The sequence below is a fragment of the Hyperolius riggenbachi genome, chromosome 6 (genome assembly GCF_040937935.1).
Source record: "Hyperolius riggenbachi isolate aHypRig1 chromosome 6, aHypRig1.pri, whole genome shotgun sequence".
NCBI lineage: Eukaryota > Metazoa > Chordata > Amphibia > Anura > Hyperoliidae > Hyperolius > Hyperolius riggenbachi.
In genome coordinates this window covers 392475096-392502240 of record NC_090651.1, presented here as the reverse complement: position 1 = coordinate 392502240, position 27145 = coordinate 392475096, and the positions used below count along the sequence as shown (strand labels likewise).

The following is a 27145-nucleotide window of genomic DNA, read 5'->3' as shown; positions in this document are numbered from 1 at the left end:
GCTGGCTTCCTCCTGTATGATGCTGTTGCTGGGATATAGCGCTGGCTTCCTCTTGTATGACACTGTTGCTGGGATATAGCGCTGGCTTCCTCTTGTATGATGCTGTTACTGGGATATAGCGCTGGCTTCCTCTTGTATGACACTGTTGCTGGGATATAGCGCTGGCTTCCTCTTGTATGACGCTGTTGCTGGGATATAGCGCTGGCTTCCTCCTGTATGATGCTGTTGCTGGGATATAGCGCTGGCTTTCTCTTGTATGACACTGTTGCTGGGATATAGCGCTGGCTTCCTCTTGTATGATGCTGTTGCTGGGATATAGCGCTGGCTTCCTCTTGTATGACGCTGTTGCTGGGATATAGCGCTGGCTCCCTCTTGTATGACGCTGTTGCTGGGATATAGCGCTGGCTTCCTCCTGTATGATGCTTTTGCTGGGATATAGCGCTGGCTTCCTCTTGTATGACGCTGTTGCTGGGATATAGCGCTGTCCCCCGCTTGTATGATGCTGTTGCTGGGATATAGTGCTGGCTTCCTCTTGTATGACGCTGTTGCTGGGATATAGTGCAGGCTTCCTCTTGTATGATGCTGTTGCTGGGATATAGCGCTGGCTTCCTCTTGTATGATGCTGTTGCTGGGATATAGCGCTGGCTTCCTCTTGTATGACGCTGTTGCTGGGATATAGTGCTGGCTTCCTCTTGTATGATGGTGTTGCTGGGATATAGTGCTGGCTTCCTCTTGTATGATGGTGTTGCTGGGATATAGTGCTGGCTTCCTCTTGTATGATGCTGTTGCTGGGATATAGCGCTGGCTTCCTCTTGTATGATGGTGTTGCTGGGATATAGTGCTGGCTTCCTCCTGTATGATGCTGTTGCTGGGATATAGCGCTGGCTTCCTCTTGTATGAAACTGTTGCTGGGATATAGCGCTGGCTTCCTCCTGTATGATGCTGTTGCTGGGATATAGCGCTGGCTTCCTCTTGTATGACACTGTTGCTGGGATATAGCGCTGGCTTCCTCTTGTATGATGCTGTTACTGGGATATAGCGCTGGCTTCCTCTTGTATGACGCTGTTGCTGGGATATAGTGCTGGCTTCCTCTTGTATGACGGTGTTGCTGGGATATAGTGCTGGCTTCCTCTTGTATGATGGTGTTGCTGGGATATAGTGCTGGCTTCCTCTTGTATGATGCTGTTGCTGGGATATAGCGCTGGCTTCCTCTTGTATGACACTGTTGCTGGGATATAGCGCTGGCTTCCTCCTGTATGACGCTGTTGCTGGGATATAGCGCTGGCTTCCTCTTGTATGACACTGTTGCTGGGATATAGCGCTGGCTTCCTCCTGTATGATGCTGTTGCTGGGATATAGCGCTGGCTTCCTCTTGTATGACACTGTTGCTGGGATATAGCGCTGGCTTCCTCTTGTATGATGCTGTTACTGGGATATAGCGCTGGCTTCCTCTTGTATGACACTGTTGCTGGGATATAGCGCTGGCTTCCTCTTGTATGACGCTGTTGCTGGGATATAGCGCTGGCTTCCTCCTGTATGATGCTGTTGCTGGGATATAGCGCTGGCTTCCTCTTGTATGACACTGTTGCTGGGATATAGCGCTGGCTTCCTCTTGTATGATGCTGTTGCTGGGATATAGCGCTGGCTTCCTCTTGTATGACGCTGTTGCTGGGATATAGCGCTGGCTCCCTCTTGTATGACGCTGTTGCTGGGATATAGCGCTGGCTTCCTCCTGTATGATGCTTTTGCTGGGATATAGCGCTGGCTTCCTCTTGTATGACGCTGTTGCTGGGATATAGCGCTGGCCCCCTCTTGTATGATGCTGTTGCTGGGATATAGTGCTGGCTTCCTCTTGTATGACGCTGTTGCTGGGATATAGTGCAGGCTTCCTCTTGTATGATGCTGTTGCTGGGATATAGCGCTGGCTTCCTCTTGTATGATGCTGTTGCTGGGATATAGCGCTGGCTTCCTCTTGTATGACGCTGTTGCTGGGATATAGTGCTGGCTTCCTCTTGTATGATGGTGTTGCTGGGATATAGTGCTGGCTTCCTCTTGTATGATGGTGTTGCTGGGATATAGTGCTGGCTTCCTCTTGTATGATGCTGTTGCTGGGATATAGCGCTGGCTTCCTCTTGTATGACGCTGTTGCTGGGATATAGTGCTGGCTTCCTCTTGTATGATGGTGTTGCTGGGATATAGTGCTGGCTTCCTCTTGTATGATGGTGTTGCTGGGATATAGTGCTGGCTTCCTCTTGTATGATGGTGTTGCTGGGATATAGTGCTGGCTTCCTCTTGTATGATGCTGTTGCTGGGATATAGCGCTGGCTTCCTCCTGTATGATGCTGTTGCTGGGATATAGCGCTGGCTTCCTCTTGTATGACACTGTTGCTGGGATATAGCGCTGGCTTCCTCTTGTATGATGCTGTTACTGGGATATAGCGCTGGCTTCCTCTTGTATGACGCTGTTGCTGGGATATAGTGCTGGCTTCCTCTTGTATGACGGTGTTGCTGGGATATAGTGCTGGCTTCCTCTTGTATGATGGTGTTGCTGGGATATAGTGCTGGCTTCCTCTTGTATGATGCTGTTGCTGGGATATAGCGCTGGCTTCCTCTTGTATGACACTGTTGCTGGGATATAGCGCTGGCTTCCTCCTGTATGACGCTGTTGCTGGGATATAGCGCTGGCTTTCTCTTGTATGACACTGTTGCTGGGATATAGCGCTGGCTTCCTCCTGTATGATGCTGTTGCTGGGATATAGCGCTGGCTTCCTCTTGTATGACACTGTTGCTGGGATATAGCGCTGGCTTCCTCTTGTATGATGCTGTTACTGGGATATAGCGCTGGCTTCCTCTTGTATGACACTGTTGCTGGGATATAGCGCTGGCTTCCTCTTGTATGACGCTGTTGCTGGGATATAGCGCTGGCTTCCTCCTGTATGATGCTGTTGCTGGGATATAGCGCTGGCTTCCTCTTGTATGACACTGTTGCTGGGATATAGCGCTGGCTTCCTCTTGTATGATGCTGTTGCTGGGATATAGCGCTGGCTTCCTCTTGTATGACGCTGTTGCTGGGATATAGCGCTGGCTCCCTCTTGTATGACGCTGTTGCTGGGATATAGCGCTGGCTTCCTCCTGTATGATGCTTTTGCTGGGATATAGCGCTGGCTTCCTCTTGTATGACGCTGTTGCTGGGATATAGCGCTGGCCCCCTCTTGTATGATGCTGTTGCTGGGATATAGTGCTGGCTTCCTCTTGTATGACGCTGTTGCTGGGATATAGTGCAGGCTTCCTCTTGTATGATGCTGTTGCTGGGATATAGCGCTGGCTTCCTCTTGTATGATGCTGTTGCTGGGATATAGCGCTGGCTTCCTCTTGTATGACGCTGTTGCTGGGATATAGTGCTGGCTTCCTCTTGTATGATGGTGTTGCTGGGATATAGTGCTGGCTTCCTCTTGTATGATGGTGTTGCTGGGATATAGTGCTGGCTTCCTCTTGTATGATGCTGTTGCTGGGATATAGCGCTGGCTTCCTCTTGTATGACGCTGTTGCTGGGATATAGTGCTGGCTTCCTCTTGTATGATGGTGTTGCTGGGATATAGTGCTGGCTTCCTCTTGTATGATGGTGTTGCTGGGATATAGTGCTGGCTTCCTCTTGTATGATGGTGTTGCTGGGATATAGTGCTGGCTTCCTCTTGTATGATGCTGTTGCTGGGATATAGCGCTGGCTTCCTCTTGTATGATGGTGTTGCTGGGATATAGTGCTGGCTTCCTCCTGTATGATGCTGTTGCTGGGATATAGTGCTGGCTTCCTCTTGTATGACGCTGTTGCTGGGATATAGCGCTGGCTTCCTCTTGTATGACGCTGTTGCTGGGATATAGCGCTGGCTTCCTCTTGTATGATGGTGTTGCTGGGATATAGTGCTGGCTTCCTCTTGTATGATGCTGTTGCTGGGATATAGCGCTGGCTTCCTCTTGTATGATGGTGTTGCTGGGATATAGTGCTGGCTTCCTCTTGTATGATGGTGTTGCTGGGATATAGTGCTGGCTTCCTCTTGTATGACGCTGTTGCTGGGATATAGCGCTGGCTTCCTCTTGTATGACGCTGTTGCTGGGATATAGCGCTGGCTTCCTCTTGTATGACGCTGTTGCTGGGATATAGCGCTGGCTTCCTCTTGTATGACACTGTTGCTGGGATATAGCGCTGGCTTCCTCCTGTATGATGCTGTTGCTGGGATATAGCGCTGGCTTCCTCTTGTATGACACTGTTGCTGGGATATAGCGCTGGCTTCCTCCTGTATGATGCTGTTGCTGGGATATAGCGCTGGCTTCCTCTTGTATGACACTGTTGCTGGGATATAGCGCTGGCTTCCTCTTGTATGATGCTGTTACTGGGATATAGCGCTGGCTTCCTCTTGTATGACACTGTTGCTGGGATATAGCGCTGGCTTCCTCTTGTATGACGCTGTTGCTGGGATATAGCCCTGGCTTCCTCCTGTATGATGCTGTTGCTGGGATATAGCGCTGGCTTCCTCTTGTATGACACTGTTGCTGGGATATAGCGCTGGTTTCCTCTTGTATGATGCTGTTGCTGGGATATAGCGCTGGCTTCCTCTTGTATGACGCTGTTGCTGGGATATAGCGCTGGCTCCCTCTTGTATGACGCTGTTGCTGGGATATAGCGCTGGCTTCCTCCTGTATGATGCTTTTCCTGGGATATAGCGCTGGCTTCCTCTTGTATGACGCTGTTGCTGGGATATAGCGCTGGCTCCCTCTTGTATGACGCTGTTGCTGGGATATAGCATTGGCTTCCTCTTGTATGATGCTGTTGCTGGGATATAGTGCTGGCTTCCTCTTGTATGACGCTGTTGCTGGGATATAGTGCAGGCTTCCTCTTGTATGATGCAGTTGCTGGGATATAGCGCTGGCTTCCTCTTGTATGACGCTGTTGCTGGGATATAGCATTGGCTTCCTCTTGTATGACGCTGTTGCTGGGATATAGCGCTGGCTTCCTCTTGTATGACGCTGTTGCTGGGATATAGCGCTGGCTTCCTCTTGTATGACGCTGTTACTGGGATATAGCGCTGGCTTCCTCTTGTATGATGCTGTTGCTGGGATATAGCGCTGGCTTCCTCTTGTATGATGCTGTTGCTGGGATATAGCGCTGGCTTCCTCTTGTATGATGCTGTTGCTGGGATATAGTGCTGGCTTCCTCTTGTATGATGCTGTTGCTGGGATATAGCGCTGGCTTCCTCTTGTATGATGCTGTTGCTGGGATATAGCGCTGGCTTCCTCTTGCATGATGCTGTTGCTGGGATATAGCGCTGGCTTCCTCTTGTATGGCGCTGTTGCTGGGATATAGCGCTGGCTTCCTCTTGCATGATGCTGTTGCTGGGATATAGCGCTGGCTTCCTCTTGTATGGCGCTGTTGCTGGGATATAGCACTGGCTTCCTTTTGTATGACGCTGTTGCTAGGATATAGCGCTGGCTTCCTCTTGTATGGAGCTGTTGCTGGGATATAGTGCTGGCTTCCTCTTGTATGACGCTGTTGCTGGGATATAGCGCTGGCTTCCTCTTGTATGACGCTGTTGCTGGGATATAGCGCTGGCTCCCTCTTGTATGACGCTGTTGCTGGGATATAGTGCTGGCTTCCTCCTGTATGACGCTGTTGCTGGGATATAGCGCTGGCTTCCTCTTGTATGGCGCTGTTGCTGGGATATAGCGCTGGCTTCCTCTTGTATGATGCTGTTGCTAGGATATAGCGCTGGCTCCCTCTTGTATGGCGCTGTTGCTGGGATATAGTGCTGGCTCCCTCTTGTATGACGCTGTTGCTGGGATATAGCGCTGGCTTCCTCTTGTATGGCGCTGTTGCTGGGATATAGCATTGGCTTCCTCTTGTATGGCGCTGTTGCTGGGATATAGCGCTGGCTCCCTCTTGTATGACGCTGTTGCTGGGATATAGCGCTGGCTCCCTCTTGTATGACGCTGTTGCTGGGATATAGCGCTGGCTTCCTCTTGTATGACGCTGTTGCTGGGATATAGCGCTGGCTTCCTCTTGTATGGCGCTGTTGCTAGGATATAGCGCTGGCTTCCTCCTGTATGATGCTGTTGCTGGGATATAGCGCTGGCTTCCTCTTGTATGACGCTGTTGCTAGGATATAGCGCTGGCTTCCTCCTGTATGATGCTGTTGCTGGGATATAGCGCTGGCTCCCTCTTGTATGATGCTGTTGCTGGGATATAGTGCTGGCTTCCTTTTGTATGACGCTGTTGCTGGGATATAGCGCTGGCTTCCTCTTGCATGATGCTGTTGCTGGGATATAGCGCTGGCTCCCTCTTGTATGACGCTGTTGCTAGGATATAGCGCTGGCTCCCTCTTGTATGACGCTGTTGCTGGGATATAGCATTGGCTTCCTCTTGTATGATGCTGTTGCTGGGATATAGCGCTGGCTTCCTCTTGTATGATGCTGTTGCTGGGATATAGCGTATAGCGCTGGCTTCCTCTTGTATGACGCTGTTGCTGGGATATAGCATTGGCTTCCTCTTGTATGACGCTGTTGCTGGGATATAGCGCTGGCTCCCTCTTGTATGACGCTGTTGCTGGGATATAGCATTGGCTTCCTCTTGTATGACGCTGTTACTGGGATATAGCGCTCACTTCCTCTTGTATGACGCTGTTACTGGGATATAGCGCTGGCTTCCTCTTGTATGGCGCTGTTGCTGGGATATAGCGCTGGCTCCCTCTTGTATGATGCTGTTGCTGGGATATAGCGCTGGCTTCCTCTTGTATGACGCTGTTGCTGGGATATAGCGCTGGCTTCCTCTTGTATGGCGCTGTTGCTGGGATATAGCGCTGGCTTCCTCTTGTATGATGCTGTTGCTGGGATATAGCGCTGGCTTCCTCTTGTATGACACTGTTGCTAGGATATAGCGCTGGCTCCCTCTTGTATGACGCTTTTGCTGGGATATAGCGCTGGCTTCCTCTTGTATGACGCTGTTGCTAGGATATAGCACTGGCTTCCTCTAGTATGACGCTGTTGCTAGGATATAGCGCTGGCTTCCTCTTGTATGACGCTGTTGCTGGGATATTCCTCTTGTATGACGCTGTTGCTAGGATATAGCGCTGGCTTCCTCTTGTATGGCGCTGTTGCTGGGATATAGCGCTGGCTTCCTCTTGTATGACGCTGTTGCTGGGATATTCCTCTTGTATGACGCTGTTGCTGGGATATAGCGCTGGCTTCCTCTTGTATGACGCTGTTGCTGGGATATAGCGCTGGCTCCCTCTTGTATGACGTTGTTGCTGGGATATAGCGCTGGCTTCCTCTTGTATGACGCTGTTGCTGGGATATAGCGCTGGCTCCCTCTTGTATGATGCTGTTGCTGGGATATAGCGCTGGCTTCCTCTTGTATGATGCTGTTGCTGGGATATAGCGCTGGCTTCCTCTTGTATGATGCTGTTGCTGGGATATAGTGCTGGCTTCCTCTTGTATGGCGCTGTTGCTGGGATATAGTGCTGGCTTCCTCTTGTATGGCGCTGTTGCTGGGATATAGTGCTGGCTTCCTCTTGTATGACGCTGTGCTTATTTTCTGCAGATACAATCTATGATGAAGATGAAGTCCTGCTGGCCTTGGCTGAGCAGCTGGGCACGTTCACCACGCTGGTTGGGGGACCAGATTTTGTACATTGCTTACTGGTAGGTGGAGACCCTCTTAGATGCTTCTGAAGTAAAGATTTAATGTAAGTGAATCAGGCATAGCATCAGCTGGGTAACTATGAAAGGTTTAATGTTGGGTACTGTGACATCCATTGAAGGGAATAGCTCACAAATAGGCATTTGCAGTCATTTAATAATGAAGCCTAGCCTCCGGTATTGACGGATACTGTGCAGCACGCCTTTGAGTCCTATGGGAGAAAAGCGCTTTACAAATGTTATTGTATTGTATTTGTGTGCGTATGTCATGTGATGAGCGCGTCTGTCATGAGATGAGCGAGTATGTCATGTGATGAGCGCGTCTGTCATGTGATGAGCGCGTCTGTCATGTGATGAGCGCATCTGGCACAGGTGAATCCGTCACATTTACTCCTGTCATGTAATCGCATTGTCTTTCTATATTTATGTGGCTATCAAGCAAACCTGTCCCATGTTTTGACATCTGTGCACATCTTTCACCTAAAGCAATCCTGAGCGACCCTCTGGGGGTGACAGGTCTAGAATGTGCTTCATTCAGACGCATCCCCACCAGTGCTGCAGAGAACCGGGACATTTCCTTCCTCCTCTGGGCTTCTTCCAAGGGAATGCTACTTGCAGCAGCTGTAACCACATTACCCCCCCACCCCCCCCCCCACCCCTTCCTCAAATCCCTCCCTGACTGCAAGCCAGCCTTTCATGTTCTGCAAAGCATATGGCCATGGGGTGAGGTGGTCCCTGGCTGTGTGCAATGCAGCCTCACCCTTAGGGTGCTTACATACATACTGTACATACAATTTTTCAACTCCCGTGTGTTATGAGTTTACTTGCACAATCTTTTCAGTTAGCTCAATTACGTGGAGATGGTAAAATTGGCCAGTGATTGGCCAATCGGAATTGGATTTGTGTATGCACCCTTAGTTGGTTCTGTTGTCTCTCTTTAAAGACAACGCAACTTTATATTGATAAAATCTAGAATACAAACCTCCCCCTACCAGAGGTTTGTAAATAGAATGGGCTGTCGGGGGAGGAGGGAGGGTTGGGGGAGCATAGTTGATGTCAGTGTTGTAGCCAACTCCTAGAAATATACAGTGATGTGAAAACTATTTGCCCCCTTCCTGATTTCTTATTCTTTTGCATGTTTTTCACACTTAAATGTTTCTGCTCATCACAAACCGTTAACTATTATTCAAAGATAACATAATTGAACACAAAATGCAGTTTTAAATGATGGTTTTTATTATTTAATGAGAAAAAAAACTCAAAACCTACATGGCCCTGTGTGAAAAAGAAATTGCCCCCTGAACCTAATAACTGGTTGGGCCACCCCCAGCAGCAATAACTGCAATCAAGCGTTTGCGATAACTTGCAACGAGTCTTTTACAGCGCTCTGGAGGAATTTTGGCCCACTCATCTTTGCAGAATTTTTGTAATTCAGCTTTATTTGAGGGTTTTCTAGCATGAACTGCCTTTTTAAGGTCATGCCACAACATCTCAATAGGATTCAGGTCAGGACTTTGACTAGGCCACTCCAAAGTCTTCATTTTGTTTTTCTTCAGCCATTCAGAGGTGGATTTGCTGGTGTGTTTTGGGTCATTGTCCTGCTGCAGCACCCAAGATTGCTTCAGCTTGAGTTGACGAACAGATGGCCGGACATTCTCCTTCAGGATTTTTTGGTAGACAGTAGAATTCATGGTTCCATCTATCACAGCAAGCTTTCCAGGTCCTGAAGCAGCAAAACAACCCCAGACCATCACACTACCACCACCATATTTTACTGTTGGTATGATGTTCTTTTGCTGAAATGCTGTGTTACTTCTATGCCAGATATGTAACGGGACACGCACCTTCCAAAAAGTTAAACTTTTGTCTCATCGGTCCACAAGGTATTTTCCCAAAAGTCTTGGCAATCATTGAGATGGTTTTTTTTAGCAAAATTGAGACGAGCCTTAATGTTCTTTTTGCTTAAAAGTGGTTTGCGCCTTGGATATCTGTCATGCAGGCCGTTTTTGCCCAGTCTCTTTCTTATGGTGGAGTCGTGAACACTGACCTTAATTGAGGCAAGTGAGGCCTGCAGTTCTTTAGATGTTGTCCTGGGGTCTTTTGTGGCCTCTCGGATGAGTTTTCTCTGCGCTCTTGGGGTAATTTTGGTCGGCCGGCCACTCCTGGGAAGGTTCATCACTGTTTTTGCCATTTGTGGATAATGGCTCTCACTGTGGTTCGCTGCAGTCCCAAAGCTTTAGAAATGGCTTTATAACTTTTACCAGACTGATAGATCTCAATTACTTTTGTTCTCATTTGTTCCTGAATTTCTTTGGATCTTGGCATGATGTCTAGCTTTTGAGGTGCTTTTGGTCTACTTCTCTGTGTCAGATAGCTCCTATTTAAGTGATTTCTTGATTGAAACAGGTGTGGCAGTAATCAGGCCTGGGGGTGACTACAGAAATTGAACTCAGGTGTGATAAACCACAGTTGAGTTATTTAACAAGGGGGGACAATCACTTTTTCACACAGGGCCGTGTAGATTTGGAGTTTTTTTCAGGGCTGTGGAGTTTTGGGTGCCTGGAGTCGGAAAAAAATGCACCGACTCCTAATGAATTTGTAACTGTAATTAAAATAGAAAATATGATAAAATGTTCTATTTCTCAGATAATAGTCATTAAAAATAATGTATATATACAGTAATAGCTGTGCTTAGTCCACAAAAATGAAATAAGCCAATCAAAATTAGTTACTTGTGCTGCTTCAATAAAGCAGTCCCCGTATTTTTAAGATCAGATATACATATCTGATTGTGACTGTATATATGATGTGTACACAGGAATCTCTTATATATACTAAATAACATCTATGCTGTAAGAATAAAGCCTGATGTGTAGCTGTGTCACTAATAGAGATGGTCAACGAGATGGAAATAATTCTGCGTTGATGCTGCTTTATGCAAACTTTAGTTTCATCTGTCTCAGGTTTACTTTGTTACACAGTAGTACTATACTCTACATATGCACTCCCCACAGAGCTGCAGGGAATCCACTGAGAATGCTGTGCACATTGAACACAGAGGTGTTGTCTGTTTACAATCTCCTCATTCCCCTGCAGAGTACCTGCACATCACTCTTACATGTACCCACACTTACATTGCCTAGGGCCTGATAGATGTTCTTTGTTCCGGTTGTACCTTTTACAAGTACTCTTACCAAGGACTAGTTTTAGTCTAAAGGGAATAAATATAGTAGTCTACATATCCTTCTCACTTCAGTTGTCTTGTAAAATTCCTAAGCGTTGGCAGTTAAGAGACGAATTTCATGTTACATACTTTTAATCAACAAAATTGTAATATGCAAATTAGGAGTCGGAGTCGTGGAGTCGGAGTCGGTGGAATCCTAAACTGAGGAGTCGGAGTCGGTGGATTTTTGGACCGACTCCACAGCCCTGTTTTTTTTTTTTTTTCTCACTAAATAATAAAAACCATCATTTAAAACTGCATTTTGTGTTCAATTATGTTATCTCTGACTAATAGTTAACGGGTTTTGATGAGCAGAAACATTTAAGTTTGACAAACATGCAGAAGAATAAGAAATCAGGAAGGGGGCAAATAGTTTTTCACATCACTGTATAGCAAGAAATATACAGCAGTGCCTGCGAACCGCCGCCCCCCCCCCCCCCCCCCCCCCGTGTATAGCCAAATGTTATCATTCATTTTGTTTTGCTGCCAATGTAATTGAGTTGCCTCCCTATGTAGCTAATCTGTAGGTATTCCAGGGCCTTGTATCTCTAATACTTCCTTTTCCACAAGTGTATCCACTCCACCACTACAGGCCATACATAGAGCAATCTCCGCATTGGAGCAGAAGCTTGCAAGAAATGCCCCCACCTGACTGGGAATGTGGTTATGCAGTTTCTGCTTGATTCCGCCCTCTACAGTTTTGAATGATCATAGCTTCCAGGTTTGAAGACTGTAGTTTGTAGGAAGTGCTTCTGGGATGTACTTAGCCCTGGCATGGCCCCAAACTCTCCTGGGCTTCCTGCTTCCGGCCAGACAAGTTCCCGCCACAATAGACCTCTTTAGCTGCTGTGATTATGCAATATTTCCACTCCAGCAGTATAGCTGCCTGTTCTGGAGGAGAGTGGACTTAGTTGTCAAGTCTGGCCAGGGCTTAGTGTCACGTTTTCGCGAACGCCATTGCGGCAAGCGCATGTAAATGCGCCCAAACTATGATCTGGAGAGCCCCTTTAATTCATTAGCCTGGCTTTTAGAAACTCGGTGCTCTTTCATCCCACCACCCCTGCACTGGAGGATGTGAGTGAGTGTTTGTTTGTACTTCCCGAGATCCCCCATAAAACCCTAAAACCAGAGCCATTCACATAGCTCACAAATCTACTTCAAAGATGATACTAGCTAGGCCAGAACAGACCCCTCATAAAGTCATTAAGCACCACATTCCTGCATCTAGCCTGAGGGGAGTTAGAGAGTTGGAGAGAATGACTTTTAATTCACCTTGATATGAAGGAATAAGTCATTCAGTCATTCAGTCATTTTACTAAATGAATCAGTTTTCTGTCGAGGCTAGCCATTACAAAATTAGCAGACCATTATTAGTAATGATTTGTGTGTGGTGGAACCAATCAGAACGTCCCTACCATTATCCGAAAACAAGCAACAGTGTGATTTGCCTTGGGATACTCCAAGATGCACATGTTTGGTATCTGTGTGACACAGAGAACGCTAGAAGCGCACCCGTGTCACTCGCTGCAGGTTTTGGTCGGCTGTTGCCAAGCTATGATCATTCCAGTTATTGCCTACTCTTTCTGCTTGTCATGACAAAGGGCGGGAGAAGGTATACAACACCCATCTCCTTTTACAACTCTGCCCTCTGGCAGAGGAAGAGTTAAAACCAACAATGCAGGACAGAGGAGAGAGTCTTTTGTCCAGCCATCCCATACCATCAAAGGAATTGGCATTACAAGATTTCTATCTATTCCACAGAACTTTCCATAACTGGACTTCAAATCTTCTGTGGGACTGATTATCGCAAAGGACACGGTAACTTGATAAACTGCTCAGACTGTAATCAGCTATTATTTTCATATTGAACCCTTATTATTTCTGTATCAATTTGTTTCTATTGCTATATTTTGTTCTGCATTATTTTAGATAAACGATTAAAAAATCGTTCGTCTAAGTGCTGTTCTGAAACAAATCTCCTCCAAAAGAATTCACATCTTCAGAGAGACATGTTACCATAACTGTTTTGGTATTAAATATGGTTAGTTTTGCTATCTCTAGAAAGGTTGTCAAATTAACCCTTTTTCCTATAAGATTTAGCTAGAGTTAGAATTAGCGCATTCGCACGCTTTTATTGCGGATTGGTGGCAGCGACCTGGCCTCTATATGAGAGCACAGATTGTATCGATTGTATATACAATCGAAATTGGACTGTGTGTGGACTCACCAACCAATCCAAAAGGTTACTTTGCCTGCAGTTCTGACTGTCTTCAGGATTCCCTCAGGGTCTGAGGCTTTATGGTAAACTGCAGCAAAGGGAACAGGAATTGGTGGGTGACTGCGCATACGTCACACTTAGTAGACCACATTGGTGACAGGAAGCTGAGGAGCTCCTGAAGCTATGTATCTGCCATGTTAGAGTAACCCTCATGTGATGTTTGTTGCAGCCACCACTGGAGAGCTTGGCCACCGTTGAGGAGACAGTGGTGAGGGACAAGGCTGTGGAATCTCTGCGCGCCATTTCTCATGAGCATTCTCCTTCAGACCTCGAAGCTCATTTTGTACCACTGGTAAAGCGCTTGGCCAGTGGGGACTGGTTCACCTCACGCACGTCTGCTTGTGGCCTGTTCAGCGTATGCTATCCCAGGGTCTCCAGCACTGTTAAAGCAGAACTCCGACAGTAAGTGTTAAGTCTTTCTACATTAGTAAGCAATAATTCTTAGTTCAGGTTTGCACTATGCAGAGACTGCACAGATTATGAAAACCTGGATAGGTTATCTGAAACGGGCATGTCAAACTCAAGTCTGAGGCTGTGCTACCGAGTCAGTAGTTGCTTTACAGTGCCCTTGTTCTTCCCACACTCGCCCCTTGCCCGGAGCAGCCATTATTTCCCCCATAGCAAAGGCCTCATTCTGTCCTGTAACATGTTCCCCTTATTCTGCTCCTCTCCCACCATATTGCCCCTAATATGGAGCTCCCGTTATTTTAACACCTCCCCCGTTTTTTAGGATATGGTTTAGCTGGAGAGTTGCTTTGATAATTCCTGTTTTAGCTGAAATGATTGGTAACCTCAGAAGTTTCTGTCGTGTGCAGACATTTCCGGAATCTGTGCTCAGATGACACCCCGATGGTCAGGCGAGCGGCCGCCTCTAAACTGGGGGAATTTGCTAAAGTGTTGGAGCTGGAACATGTCAAGAGTGAAATCATCCCAATGTTCTCCAACCTAGCGTCGGATGAGCAGGTACCCTGTGACCGTTTCCTCTGTTCCTAGGCTGGGGCTTGCTATTGGTCAGTTACTCACCCATGACTGCATTTTCCCAGGATTCTGTGCGTCTGCTGGCTGTGGAGGCTTGTGTGAATATTGCTCAGCTGTTACCTCAGGAAGAGCTGGAGCCTCTGGTGATGCCGACACTGAGACAAGCGGCAGAAGACAAGTCGTGGCGAGTGCGGTACATGGTGGCCGACAAGTTCACTGAGGTACTTCATCCTCTGCTCAGGGATGCTCTCATCAGTAATAACAGGTGCTTAAGCACTCCAATTCCTCATTTAAATGACCTTTAGTTAGCTCAGGTGTGCGGCAGGGAGTGAAGAGGTTATTTACCCATAAGTGCGCGTCCTCCCAGCGCTCCAAATAGCTTCCACGCGTCTGATTGGTCGCATTGCAGGCCTCACTGCTCGCACTTCAAGCCGGAAGGAAAAAATGCACACACCATACTGCAGAGCGCTATAACTGCCACATTACATAATCAGCATAGTGATACTACACCAATATCACACATGTGCTGCTACCATCTGTGTACACACCATACTGCAGTGCACTATAACTGCCACATTACATTATCAGCATAGTGATACTACACCAATATCACACATGTGCTGGTACAATCTGTGTACACACCATACTGCAGAGCACTATAACTGCCACATTACATTATCAGCATAGTGATACTACACCAATATCACACGTGTGCTGCCATCTGTGTACACACCATACTGCAGAGCGCTATAACTGCCACATTACATTATCAGCATAGTGATACTACACCAATATCACACATGTGCTGGTACCATCTGTGTACACACCATACTGCAGAGCCCTATAACTGCCACATTACATTATCAGCATAGTGATACTACACCAATATCACACATGTGCTGGTACCATCTGTGTACACACCATACTGCAGAGCGCTATAACTGCCACATTACATTATCAGCATAGTGATACTACACCAATATCACACATGTGCTGCCATCTGTGTACACACCATACTGCAGAGCACTATAACTGCCACATTACATTATCAGCATAGTGATAATACACCAATATCACACATGTGCTGCCATCTGTGTACACACCATACTGCAGAGCACTATAACTGCCACATTACATTATCAGCATAGTGATAATACACCAATATCACACATGTGCTGCCATCTGTGTACACACCATACTGCAGAGCACTATAACTGCCACATTACATTATCAGCATAGTGATAATACACCAATATCACACATGTGCTGGTACCATCTGTGTACACACCATACTGCAGAGCGCTATAACTGCCACATTACATTATCAGCATAGTGATAATACACCAATATCACACATGTGCTGGTACCATCAGTGTACACACCATACTGCAGAGCACTATAACTGCCACATTACATTATCAGCATAGTGATACTACACCAATATCACACATGTGCTGGTACCATCTGTGTACACACCATACTGCAGAGCACTATAACTGCCACATTACATTATCAGCATAGTGATAATACACCAATATCACACATGTGCTGGTACCATCAGTGTACACACCATACTGCAGAGCACTATAACTGCCACATTACATTATCAGCATAGTGATAATACACCAATATCACACATGTGCTGGTACCATCTGTGTACACACCATACTGCAGAGCGCTATAACTGCCACATTACATTATCAGCATAGTGATTATACACCAATATCACACATGTGCTGGTACCATCTGTGTACACACCATACTGCACAGCACTATAACTGCCACATTACATTATCAGCATAGTGATAATACACCAATATCACACATGTGCTCCCATCTGTGTACACACCATACTGCAGAGCGCTATAACTGCCACATTACATTATCAGCATAGTGATACTACACCAATATCACACATGTGCTGGTACCATCTGTGTACACACCATACTGCAGTGCACTATAACTGCCACATTACATTATCAGCATAGTGATAATACACCAATATCACACATGTGCTGCCATCTGTGTACACACCATACTGCAGTGCACTATAACTGCCACATTACATTATCAGCATAGTGATAATACACCAATATCACACATGTGCTGCCATCTGTGTACACACCATACTGCAGAGCACTATAACTGCCACATTACATTATCAGCATAGTGATAATACACCAATATCACACATGTGCTGGTACCATCTGTGTACACACCATACTGCAGAGCCCTATAACTGCCACATTACATTATCAGCATAGTGATAATACACCAATATCACACATGTGCTGCCATCTGTGTACACACCATACTGCAGAGCACTATAACTGCCACATTACATTATCAGCATAGTGATAATACACCAATATCACACATGTGCTGGTACCATCTGTGTACACACCATACTGCAGAGCACTATAACTGCCACATTACAGTATCAGCATAGTGATACTACACCAATATCACACATGTGCTACCATCTGTGTACACACCATACTGCAGAGCACTATAACTGCCACATTACATTATCAGCATAGTGATACTACACCAATATCACACACGTGCTGGTACCATCTGTGTACACACCATACTGCAGAGCACTATAACTGCCACATTACATTATCAGCATAGTGATACTACACCAATATCACACATGTGCTACCATCTGTGTACACACCATACTGCAGAGCACTATAACTGCCACATTACAGTATCAGCATAGTGATACTACACCAATATCACACATGTGCTACCATCTGTGTACACACCATACTGCAGAGCGCTATAACTGCCACATTACATTATCAGCATAGTGATACTACACCAATATCACACATGTGCTACCATCTGTGTACACACCATACTGCAGAGCCCTATAACTGCCACATTACATTATCAGCATAGTGATACAACACCAATATCACACATGTGCTGGTACCATCTGTGTACACACCATACTGCAGAGCACTATAACTGCCACATTACATTATCAGCATAGTGATACTACACCAATATCACACATGTGCTGCCATCTGTGTACACACCATACTGCAGAGCACTATAACTGCCACATTACATTATCAGCATAGTGATACTACACCAATATCACACATGTGCTGGTACCATCTGTGTACACACCATACTGCAGAGCACTATAACTGCCACATTACATTATCAGTATAGTGATAATACACCAATATCACACATGTGCTGGTACCATCTGTGTACACACCATACTGCAGAGCACTATAACTGCCACATTACATTATCAGCATAGTGATAATACACCAATATCACACATGTACTGGTACCATCTGTGTACACACCATACTGCAGAGCACTATAACTGCCACATTACATTATCAGCATAGTGATACTACACCAATATCACACATGTGCTGGTACCATCTGTGTACACACCATACTGCAGTGCACTATAACTGCCACATTACATTATCAGCATAGTGATACAACACCAATATCACACATGTGCTGGTACCATCTGTGTACACACCATACTGCAGAGCACTATAACTGCCACATTACATTATCAGCATAGTGATAATACACCAATATCACACATGTGCTGCCATCTGTGTACACACCATACTGCAGAGCGCTATAACTGCCACATTACAGTATCAGCATAGTGATAATACACCAATATCACACATGTGCTCCCATCTGTGTACACACCATACTGCAGTGCACTATAACTGCCACATTACATTATCAGCATAGTGATACTACACCAATATCACACACGTGCTGGTACCATCTGTGTACACACCATACTGCAGAGCCCTATAACTGCCACATTACATTATCAGCATAGTGATTATACACCAATATCACACATGTGCTGGTACCATCTGTGTACACACCATACTGCAGAGCCCTATAACTGCCACATTACATTATCAGCATAGTGATACTACACCAATATCACACATGTGCTGGTACCATCTGTGTACACACCATACTGCAGAGCGCTATAACTGCCACATTACATTATCAGCATAGTGATACTACACCAATATCACACATGTGCTGCCATCTGTGTACACACCATACTGCAGAGCACTATAACTGCCACATTACATTATCAGCATAGTGATAATACACCAATATCACACATGTGCTGCCATCTGTGTACACACCATACTGCAGAGCACTATAACTGCCACATTACATTATCAGCATAGTGATAATACACCAATATCACACATGTGCTGCCATCTGTGTACACACCATACTGCAGAGCACTATAACTGCCACATTACATTATCAGCATAGTGATAATACACCAATATCACACATGTGCTGGTACCATCTGTGTACACACCATACTGCAGAGCGCTATAACTGCCACATTACATTATCAGCATAGTGATAATACACCAATATCACACATGTGCTGGTACCATCAGTGTACACACCATACTGCAGAGCACTATAACTGCCACATTACATTATCAGCATAGTGATACTACACCAATATCACACATGTGCTGGTACCATCTGTGTACACACCATACTGCAGAGCACTATAACTGCCACATTACATTATCAGCATAGTGATAATACACCAATATCACACATGTGCTGGTACCATCAGTGTACACACCATACTGCAGAGCACTATAACTGCCACATTACATTATCAGCATAGTGATAATACACCAATATCACACATGTGCTGGTACCATCTGTGTACACACCATACTGCAGAGCGCTATAACTGCCACATTACATTATCAGCATAGTGATTATACACCAATATCACACATGTGCTGGTACCATCTGTGTACACACCATACTGCACAGCACTATAACTGCCACATTACATTATCAGCATAGTGATAATACACCAATATCACACATGTGCTCCCATCTGTGTACACACCATACTGCAGAGCGCTATAACTGCCACATTACATTATCAGCATAGTGATACTACACCAATATCACACATGTGCTGGTACCATCTGTGTACACACCATACTGCAGTGCACTATAACTGCCACATTACATTATCAGCATAGTGATAATACACCAATATCACACATGTGCTGCCATCTGTGTACACACCATACTGCAGTGCACTATAACTGCCACATTACATTATCAGCATAGTGATAATACACCAATATCACACATGTGCTGCCATCTGTGTACACACCATACTGCAGAGCACTATAACTGCCACATTACATTATCAGCATAGTGATAATACACCAATATCACACATGTGCTGGTACCATCTGTGTACACACCATACTGCAGAGCCCTATAACTGCCACATTACATTATCAGCATAGTGATAATACACCAATATCACACATGTGCTGCCATCTGTGTACACACCATACTGCAGAGCACTATAACTGCCACATTACATTATCAGCATAGTGATAATACACCAATATCACACATGTGCTGGTACCATCTGTGTACACACCATACTGCAGAGCACTATAACTGCCACATTACAGTATCAGCATAGTGATACTACACCAATATCACACATGTGCTACCATCTGTGTACACACCATACTGCAGAGCACTATAACTGCCACATTACATTATCAGCATAGTGATACTACACCAATATCACACACGTGCTGGTACCATCTGTGTACACACCATACTGCAGAGCGCTATAACTGCCACATTACATTATCAGCATAGTGATACTACACCAATATCACACATGTGCTACCATCTGTGTACACACCATACTGCAGAGCCCTATAACTGCCACATTACATTATCAGCATAGTGATACAACACCAATATCACACATGTGCTGGTACCATCTGTGTACACACCATACTGCAGAGCACTATAACTGCCACATTACATTATCAGCATAGTGATACTACACCAATATCACACATGTGCTGCCATCTGTGTACACACCATACTGCAGAGCACTATAACTGCCACATTACATTATCAGCATAGTGATACTACACCAATATCACACATGTGCTGGTACCATCTGTGTACACACCATACTGCAGAGCACTATAACTGCCACATTACATTATCAGTATAGTGATAATACACCAATATCACACATGTGCTGGTACCATCTGTGTACACACCATACTGCAGAGCACTATAACTGCCACATTACATTATCAGCATAGTGATAATACACCAATATCACACATGTACTGGTACCATCTGTGTACACACCATACTGCAGAGCACTATAACTGCCACATTACATTATCAGCATAGTGATACTACACCAATATCACACATGTGCTGGTACCATCTGTGTACACACCATACTGCAGTGCACTATAACTGCCACATTACATTATCAGCATAGTGATACAACACCAATATCACACATGTGCTGGTACCATCTGTGTACACACCATACTGCAGAGCACTATAACTGCCACATTACATTATCAGCATAGTGATAATACACCAATATCACACATGTGCTGCCATCTGTGTACACACCATACTGCAGAGCGCTATAACTGCCACATTACAGTATCAGCATAGTGATAATACACCAATATCACACATGTGCTCCCATCTGTGTACACACCATACTGCAGTGCACTATAACTGCCACATTACATTATCAGCATAGTGATACTACACCAATATCACACACGTGCTGGTACCATCTGTGTACACACCATACTGCAGAGCCCTATAACTGCCACATTACATTATCAGCATAGTGATTATACACCAATATCACACATGTGCTGGTACCATCTGTGTACACACCATACTGCAGAGCACTATAACTGCCACATTACATTATCAGCATAGTGATACTACACCAATATCACACATGTGCTGGTGCCATCTGTGTACACACCATACTGCAGAGCCCTATAACTGCCACATTACATTATCAGCATAGTGATAATACACCAATATCACACATGTGCTGGTACCATCTGTGTACACACCATACTGCAGAGCACTATAACTGCCACATTACATTATCAGCATAGTGATACTACACCAATATCACACATGTGCTGGTACCATCTGTGTACACACCATACTGCAGTGCACTATAACTGCCACATTACATTATCAGCATAGTGATAATACACCAATATCACACATGTGCTGGTACCATCTGTGTACACACCATACTGCAGAGCGCTGTAACTGCCACATTACATTATCAGCATAGTGATAATACACCAATATCACACATGTGCTGCCATCTGTGTACACACCATACTGCAGAGCACTATAACTGCCACATTACATTATCAGCATAGTGATACTACACCAATATCACACATGTGCTGGTACCATCTGTGTACATACCATACTGCAGAGCCCTATAACTGCCACATTACATTATCAGCATAGTGATACTACACCAATATCACACACGTGCTGGTACCATCTGTGTACACACCATACTGCAGAGCGCTATAACTGCCACATTACATTATCAGCATAGTGATACTACACCAATATCACACATGTGCTGGTACCATCTGTGTACACACCATACTGCAGAGCACTATAACTGCCACATTACATTATCAGCATAGTGATAATACACCAATATCACACATGTGCTGGTACCATCTGTGTACACACCATACTGCAGAACACTATAACTGCCACATTACATTATCAGCATAGTGATACTACACCAATATCACACATGTGCTGGTACCATCTGTGTACACACCATACTGCAGTGCACTATAACTGCCACATTACATTATCAGCATAGTGATACTACACCAATATCACACACGTGCTGGTACCATCTGTGTACACACCATACTGCAGAGCACTATAACTGCCACATTACATTATCAGCATAGTGATAATACACCAATATCACACATGTGCTGCCATCTGTGTACACACCATACTGCAGAGCACTATAACTGCCACATTACATTATCAGCATAGTGATAATACACCAATATCACACATGTGCTGGTACCATCTGTGTACACACCATACTGCAGAGCACTATAACTGCCACATTACATTATCAGCATAGTGATTATACACCAATATCACACATGTGCTGGTACCATCTGTGTACACACCATACTGCAGAGCACTATAACTGCCACATTACATTATCAGCATAGTGATAATACACCAATATCACACATGTGCTGCCATCTGTGTACACACCATACTGCAGAGCACTATAACTGCCACATTACATTATCAGCATAGTGATACTACACCAATATCACACATGTGCTGCCATCTGTGTACACACCATACTGCAGAGCGCTATAACTGCCACAATACATTATCAGCATAGTGATACTACACCAATATCACACATGTGCTGGTACCATCTGTGTACACACCATACTGCAGAGCGCTATAACTGCCACATTACATTATCAGCATAGTGATACTACACCAATATCACACATGTGCTGGTACCATCTGTGTACACACCATACTGCAGAGCGCTATAACTGCCACATCACATTATCAGCATAGTGATACTACACCAATATCACACATGTGCTGGTACCATCTGTGTACACACCATACTGCAGAGCGCTATAACTGCCACATTACATTATCAGCATAGTGATACTACACCAATATCACACGTGCTGCCATCTGTGTACACACCATACTGCAGAGCACTATAACTGCCACATTACATTATCAGCATAGTGATACTACACCAATATCACACATGTGCTGCCATCTGTGTACACACCATACTGCAGACCACTATAACTGCCACATTACATTATCAGCATAGTGATAATACACCAATATCACACATGTGCTGGTACCATCTGTGTACACACCATACTGCAGTGCACTATAACTGCCACATTACAGTATCAGCATAGTGATAATACACCAATATCACACATGTGCTGCCATCTGTGTACACACCATACTGCAGGGCACTATAACTGCCACATTACATTATCAGCATAGTGATAATACACCAATATCACACATGTGCTGCCATCTGTGTACACACCATACTGCAGAGCACTATAACTGCCACATTACATTATCAGCATAGTGATAATACACCAATATCACACATGTGCTGCCATCTGTGTACACACCATACTGCAGAGCGCTATAACTGCCACATTACATTATCAGCATAGTGATAATACACCAATATCACACATGTGCTGGTACCATCTGTGTACACACCATACTGCAGAGCACTATAACTGCCACATTACATTATCAGCATAGTGATACTACACCAATATCACACATGTGCTGCCATCTGTGTACACACCATACTGCAGTGCACTATAACTGCCACATTACACTATCAGCATAGTGATAATACACCAATATCACACATGTGCTGGTACCATCTGTGTACACACCATACTGCAGAGCACTATAACTGCCACATTACATTATCAGCGTAGTGATACTACACCAATATCACACATGTGCTGCTACCATCTGTGTACACACCATACTGCAGAGGCCTATAACTGCCACATTACATTATCAGCATAGTGATAATACACCAATATCACACATGTGCTGGTACCATCTGTGTACACACCATACTGCACAGCACTATAACTGCCACATTACATTATCAGCATAGTGATAATACACCAATATCACACATGTGCTGGTACCATCTGTGTACACACCATACTGCAGAGCACTATAACTGCCACATTACATTATCAGCATAGTGATACTACACCAATATCACACATGTGCTGCCATCTGTGTACACACCATACTGCAGAGCACTATAACTGCCACATTACATTATCAGCATAGTGATAATACACCAATATCACACATGTGCTGCCATCTGTGTACATACCATACTGCAGAGCACTATAACTGCCACATTACATTATCAGCATAGTGATACTACACCAATATCACACATGTGCTGCCATCTGTGTACACACCATACTGCAGAGCACTATAACTGCCACATTACATTATCAGCATAGTGATAATACACCAATATCACACATGTGCTGCCATCTGTGTACACACCATACTGCAGAGCACTATAACTGCCACATTACATTATCAGCATAGTGATACTACACCAATATCACACATGTGCTGCCATCTGTGTACCCACCATACTGCAGAGCGCTATAACTGCCACATTACATTATCAGCATAGTGATACTACACCAATATCACACATGTGCTGGTACCATCTGTGTACACACCATACTGCACAGCGCTATAACTGCCACATTACATAATCAGCATAGTGATACTACACCAATATCACACATGTGCTGGTACCATCTGTGTACACACCATACTGCAGAGCCCTATAACTGCCACATTACATTATCAGCATAGTGATAATACACCAATATCACACATGTGCTGGTACCATCTGTGTACACACCATACTGCAGAGCGCTATAACTGCCACATTACATTATCAGCATAGTGATACTACACCAATATCACACATGTGCTGCCATCTGTGTACACACCATACTGCAGAGCACTATAACTGCCACATTACATTATCAGCATAGTGATAATACACCAATATCACACATGTGCTGGTGCCATCTGTGTACACACCATACTGCAGAGCCCTATAACTGCCACATTACATTATCAGCATAGTGATACTACACCAATATCACACATGTGCTGCCATCTGTGTACACACCATACTGCAGAGCACTATAACTGCCACATTACATTATCAGCATAGTGATACTACACCAATATCACACATGTGCTGGTACCATCTGTGTACACACCATACTGCACAGCGCTATAACTGCCACATTACATAATCAGCATAGTGATACTACACCAATATCACACATGTGCTGGTGCCATCTGTGTACACACCATACTGCAGAGCCCTATAACTGCCACATTACATTATCAGCATAGTGATACTACACCAATATCACACATGTGCTGCCATCTGTGTACACACCATACTGCAGTGCACTATAACTGCCACATTACATTATCAGCATAGTGATACTACACCAATATCACACATGTGCTGGTACCATCTGTGTACACACCATACTGCAGAGCACTATAACTGCCACATTACATTATCAGCATAGTGATACTACACCAATATCACACATGTGCTGCCATCTGTGTACACACCATACTGCAGAGCACTATAACTGCCACATTACATTATCAGCATAGTGATAATACACCAATATCACACATGTGCTGCCATCTGTGTACACACCATACTGCAGTGCACTATAACTGCCACATTACATTATCAGCATAGTGATACTACACCAATATCACACATGTGCTGCCATCTGTGTACACACCATACTGCAGAGCACTATAACTGCCACATTACAGTATCAGCATAGTGATAATACACCAATATCACACATGTGCTGGTACCATCTGTGTACACACCATACTGCAGTGCCCTATAACTGCCACATTACATTATCAGCATAGTGATACTACACCAATATCACACATGTGCTGGTACCATCTGTGTACACACCATACTGCAGAGCGCTATAACTGCCACATTACATTATCAGCATAGTGATAATACACCAATATCACACATGTGCTGGTACCATCTGTGTACACACCATACTGCAGAGCACTATAACTGCCACATTACATTATCAGCATAGTGATACTACACCAATATCACACATGTGCTGGTACCATCTGTGTACACACCATACTGCAGAGCACTATAACTGCCACATTACATTATCAGCATAGTGATTATACACCAATATCACACATGTGCTGCCATCTGTGTACACACCATACTGCAGAGCGCTATAACTGCCACATTACATTATCAGCATAGTGATACTACACCAATATCACACATGTGCTGCCATCTGTGTACACACCATACTGCAGTGCGCTATAACTGCCACATTACATTATCAGCATAGTGATACTACACCAATATCACACATGTGCTGGTACCATCTGTGTACACACCATACTGCAGTGCACTATAACTGCCACATTACATTATCAGCATAGTGATACTACACCAATATCACACATGTGCTGGTACCATCTGTGTACACACCATACTGCAGTGCACTATAACTGCCACATTACATTATCAGCATAGTGATAATACACCAATATCACACATGTGCTGGTACCATCTGTGTACACACCATACTGCAGAGCGCTATAACTGCCACATTACATTATCAGCATAGTGATAATACACCAATATCACACATGTGCTGGTACCATCTGTGTACACACCATACTGCACAGCACTATAACTGCCACATTACATTATCAGCATAGGGATAATACACCAATATCACACATGTGCTGGTACCATCTGTGTACACACCATACTGCAGAGCACTATAACTGCCACATTACATTATCAGCATAGTGATACTACACCAATATCACACATGTGCTGGTACCATCTGTGTACACACCATACTGCAGTGCACTATAACTGCCACATTACATTATCAGCATAGTGATACTACACCAATATCACACACGTGCTGGTACCATCTGTGTACACACCATACTGCAGAGCGCTATAACTGCCACATTACATTATCAGCATAGTGATACTACACCAATATCACACATGTGCTGGTACCATCTGTGTACACACCATACTGCAGAGCACTATAACTGCCACATTACATTATCAGCATAGTGATAATACACCAATATCACACATGTGCTGGTACCATCTGTGTACACACCATACTGCAGAACACTATAACTGCCACATTACATTATCAGCATAGTGATACTACACCAATATCACACATGTGCTGGTACCATCTGTGTACACACCATACTGCAGTGCACTATAACTGCCACATTACATTATCAGCATAGTGATACTACACCAATATCACACACGTGCTGGTACCATCTGTGTACACACCATACTGCAGAGCACTATAACTGCCACATTACATTATCAGCATAGTGATAATACACCAATATCACACATGTGCTGCCATCTG

General features: G+C 44.7%; 1 protein-coding gene across 1 annotated transcript in view; it reads left to right on the top strand.

Moving 5' to 3' along the window:
• Positions 1 to 27145, top strand: part of LOC137522011 (serine/threonine-protein phosphatase 2A 65 kDa regulatory subunit A alpha isoform) — a 348262-nt gene that overhangs the window by 52546 nt on the left and 268571 nt on the right. Inside the window, exons 3-6 of the mRNA XM_068242028.1 lie at positions 7589 to 7689; positions 13357 to 13589; positions 14003 to 14150; positions 14231 to 14386. Of these exons, the coding sequence (XP_068098129.1) occupies positions 7589 to 7689; positions 13357 to 13589; positions 14003 to 14150; positions 14231 to 14386 (638 nt within the window). The remainder of the gene's footprint in view (positions 1 to 7588; positions 7690 to 13356; positions 13590 to 14002; positions 14151 to 14230; positions 14387 to 27145) is intronic.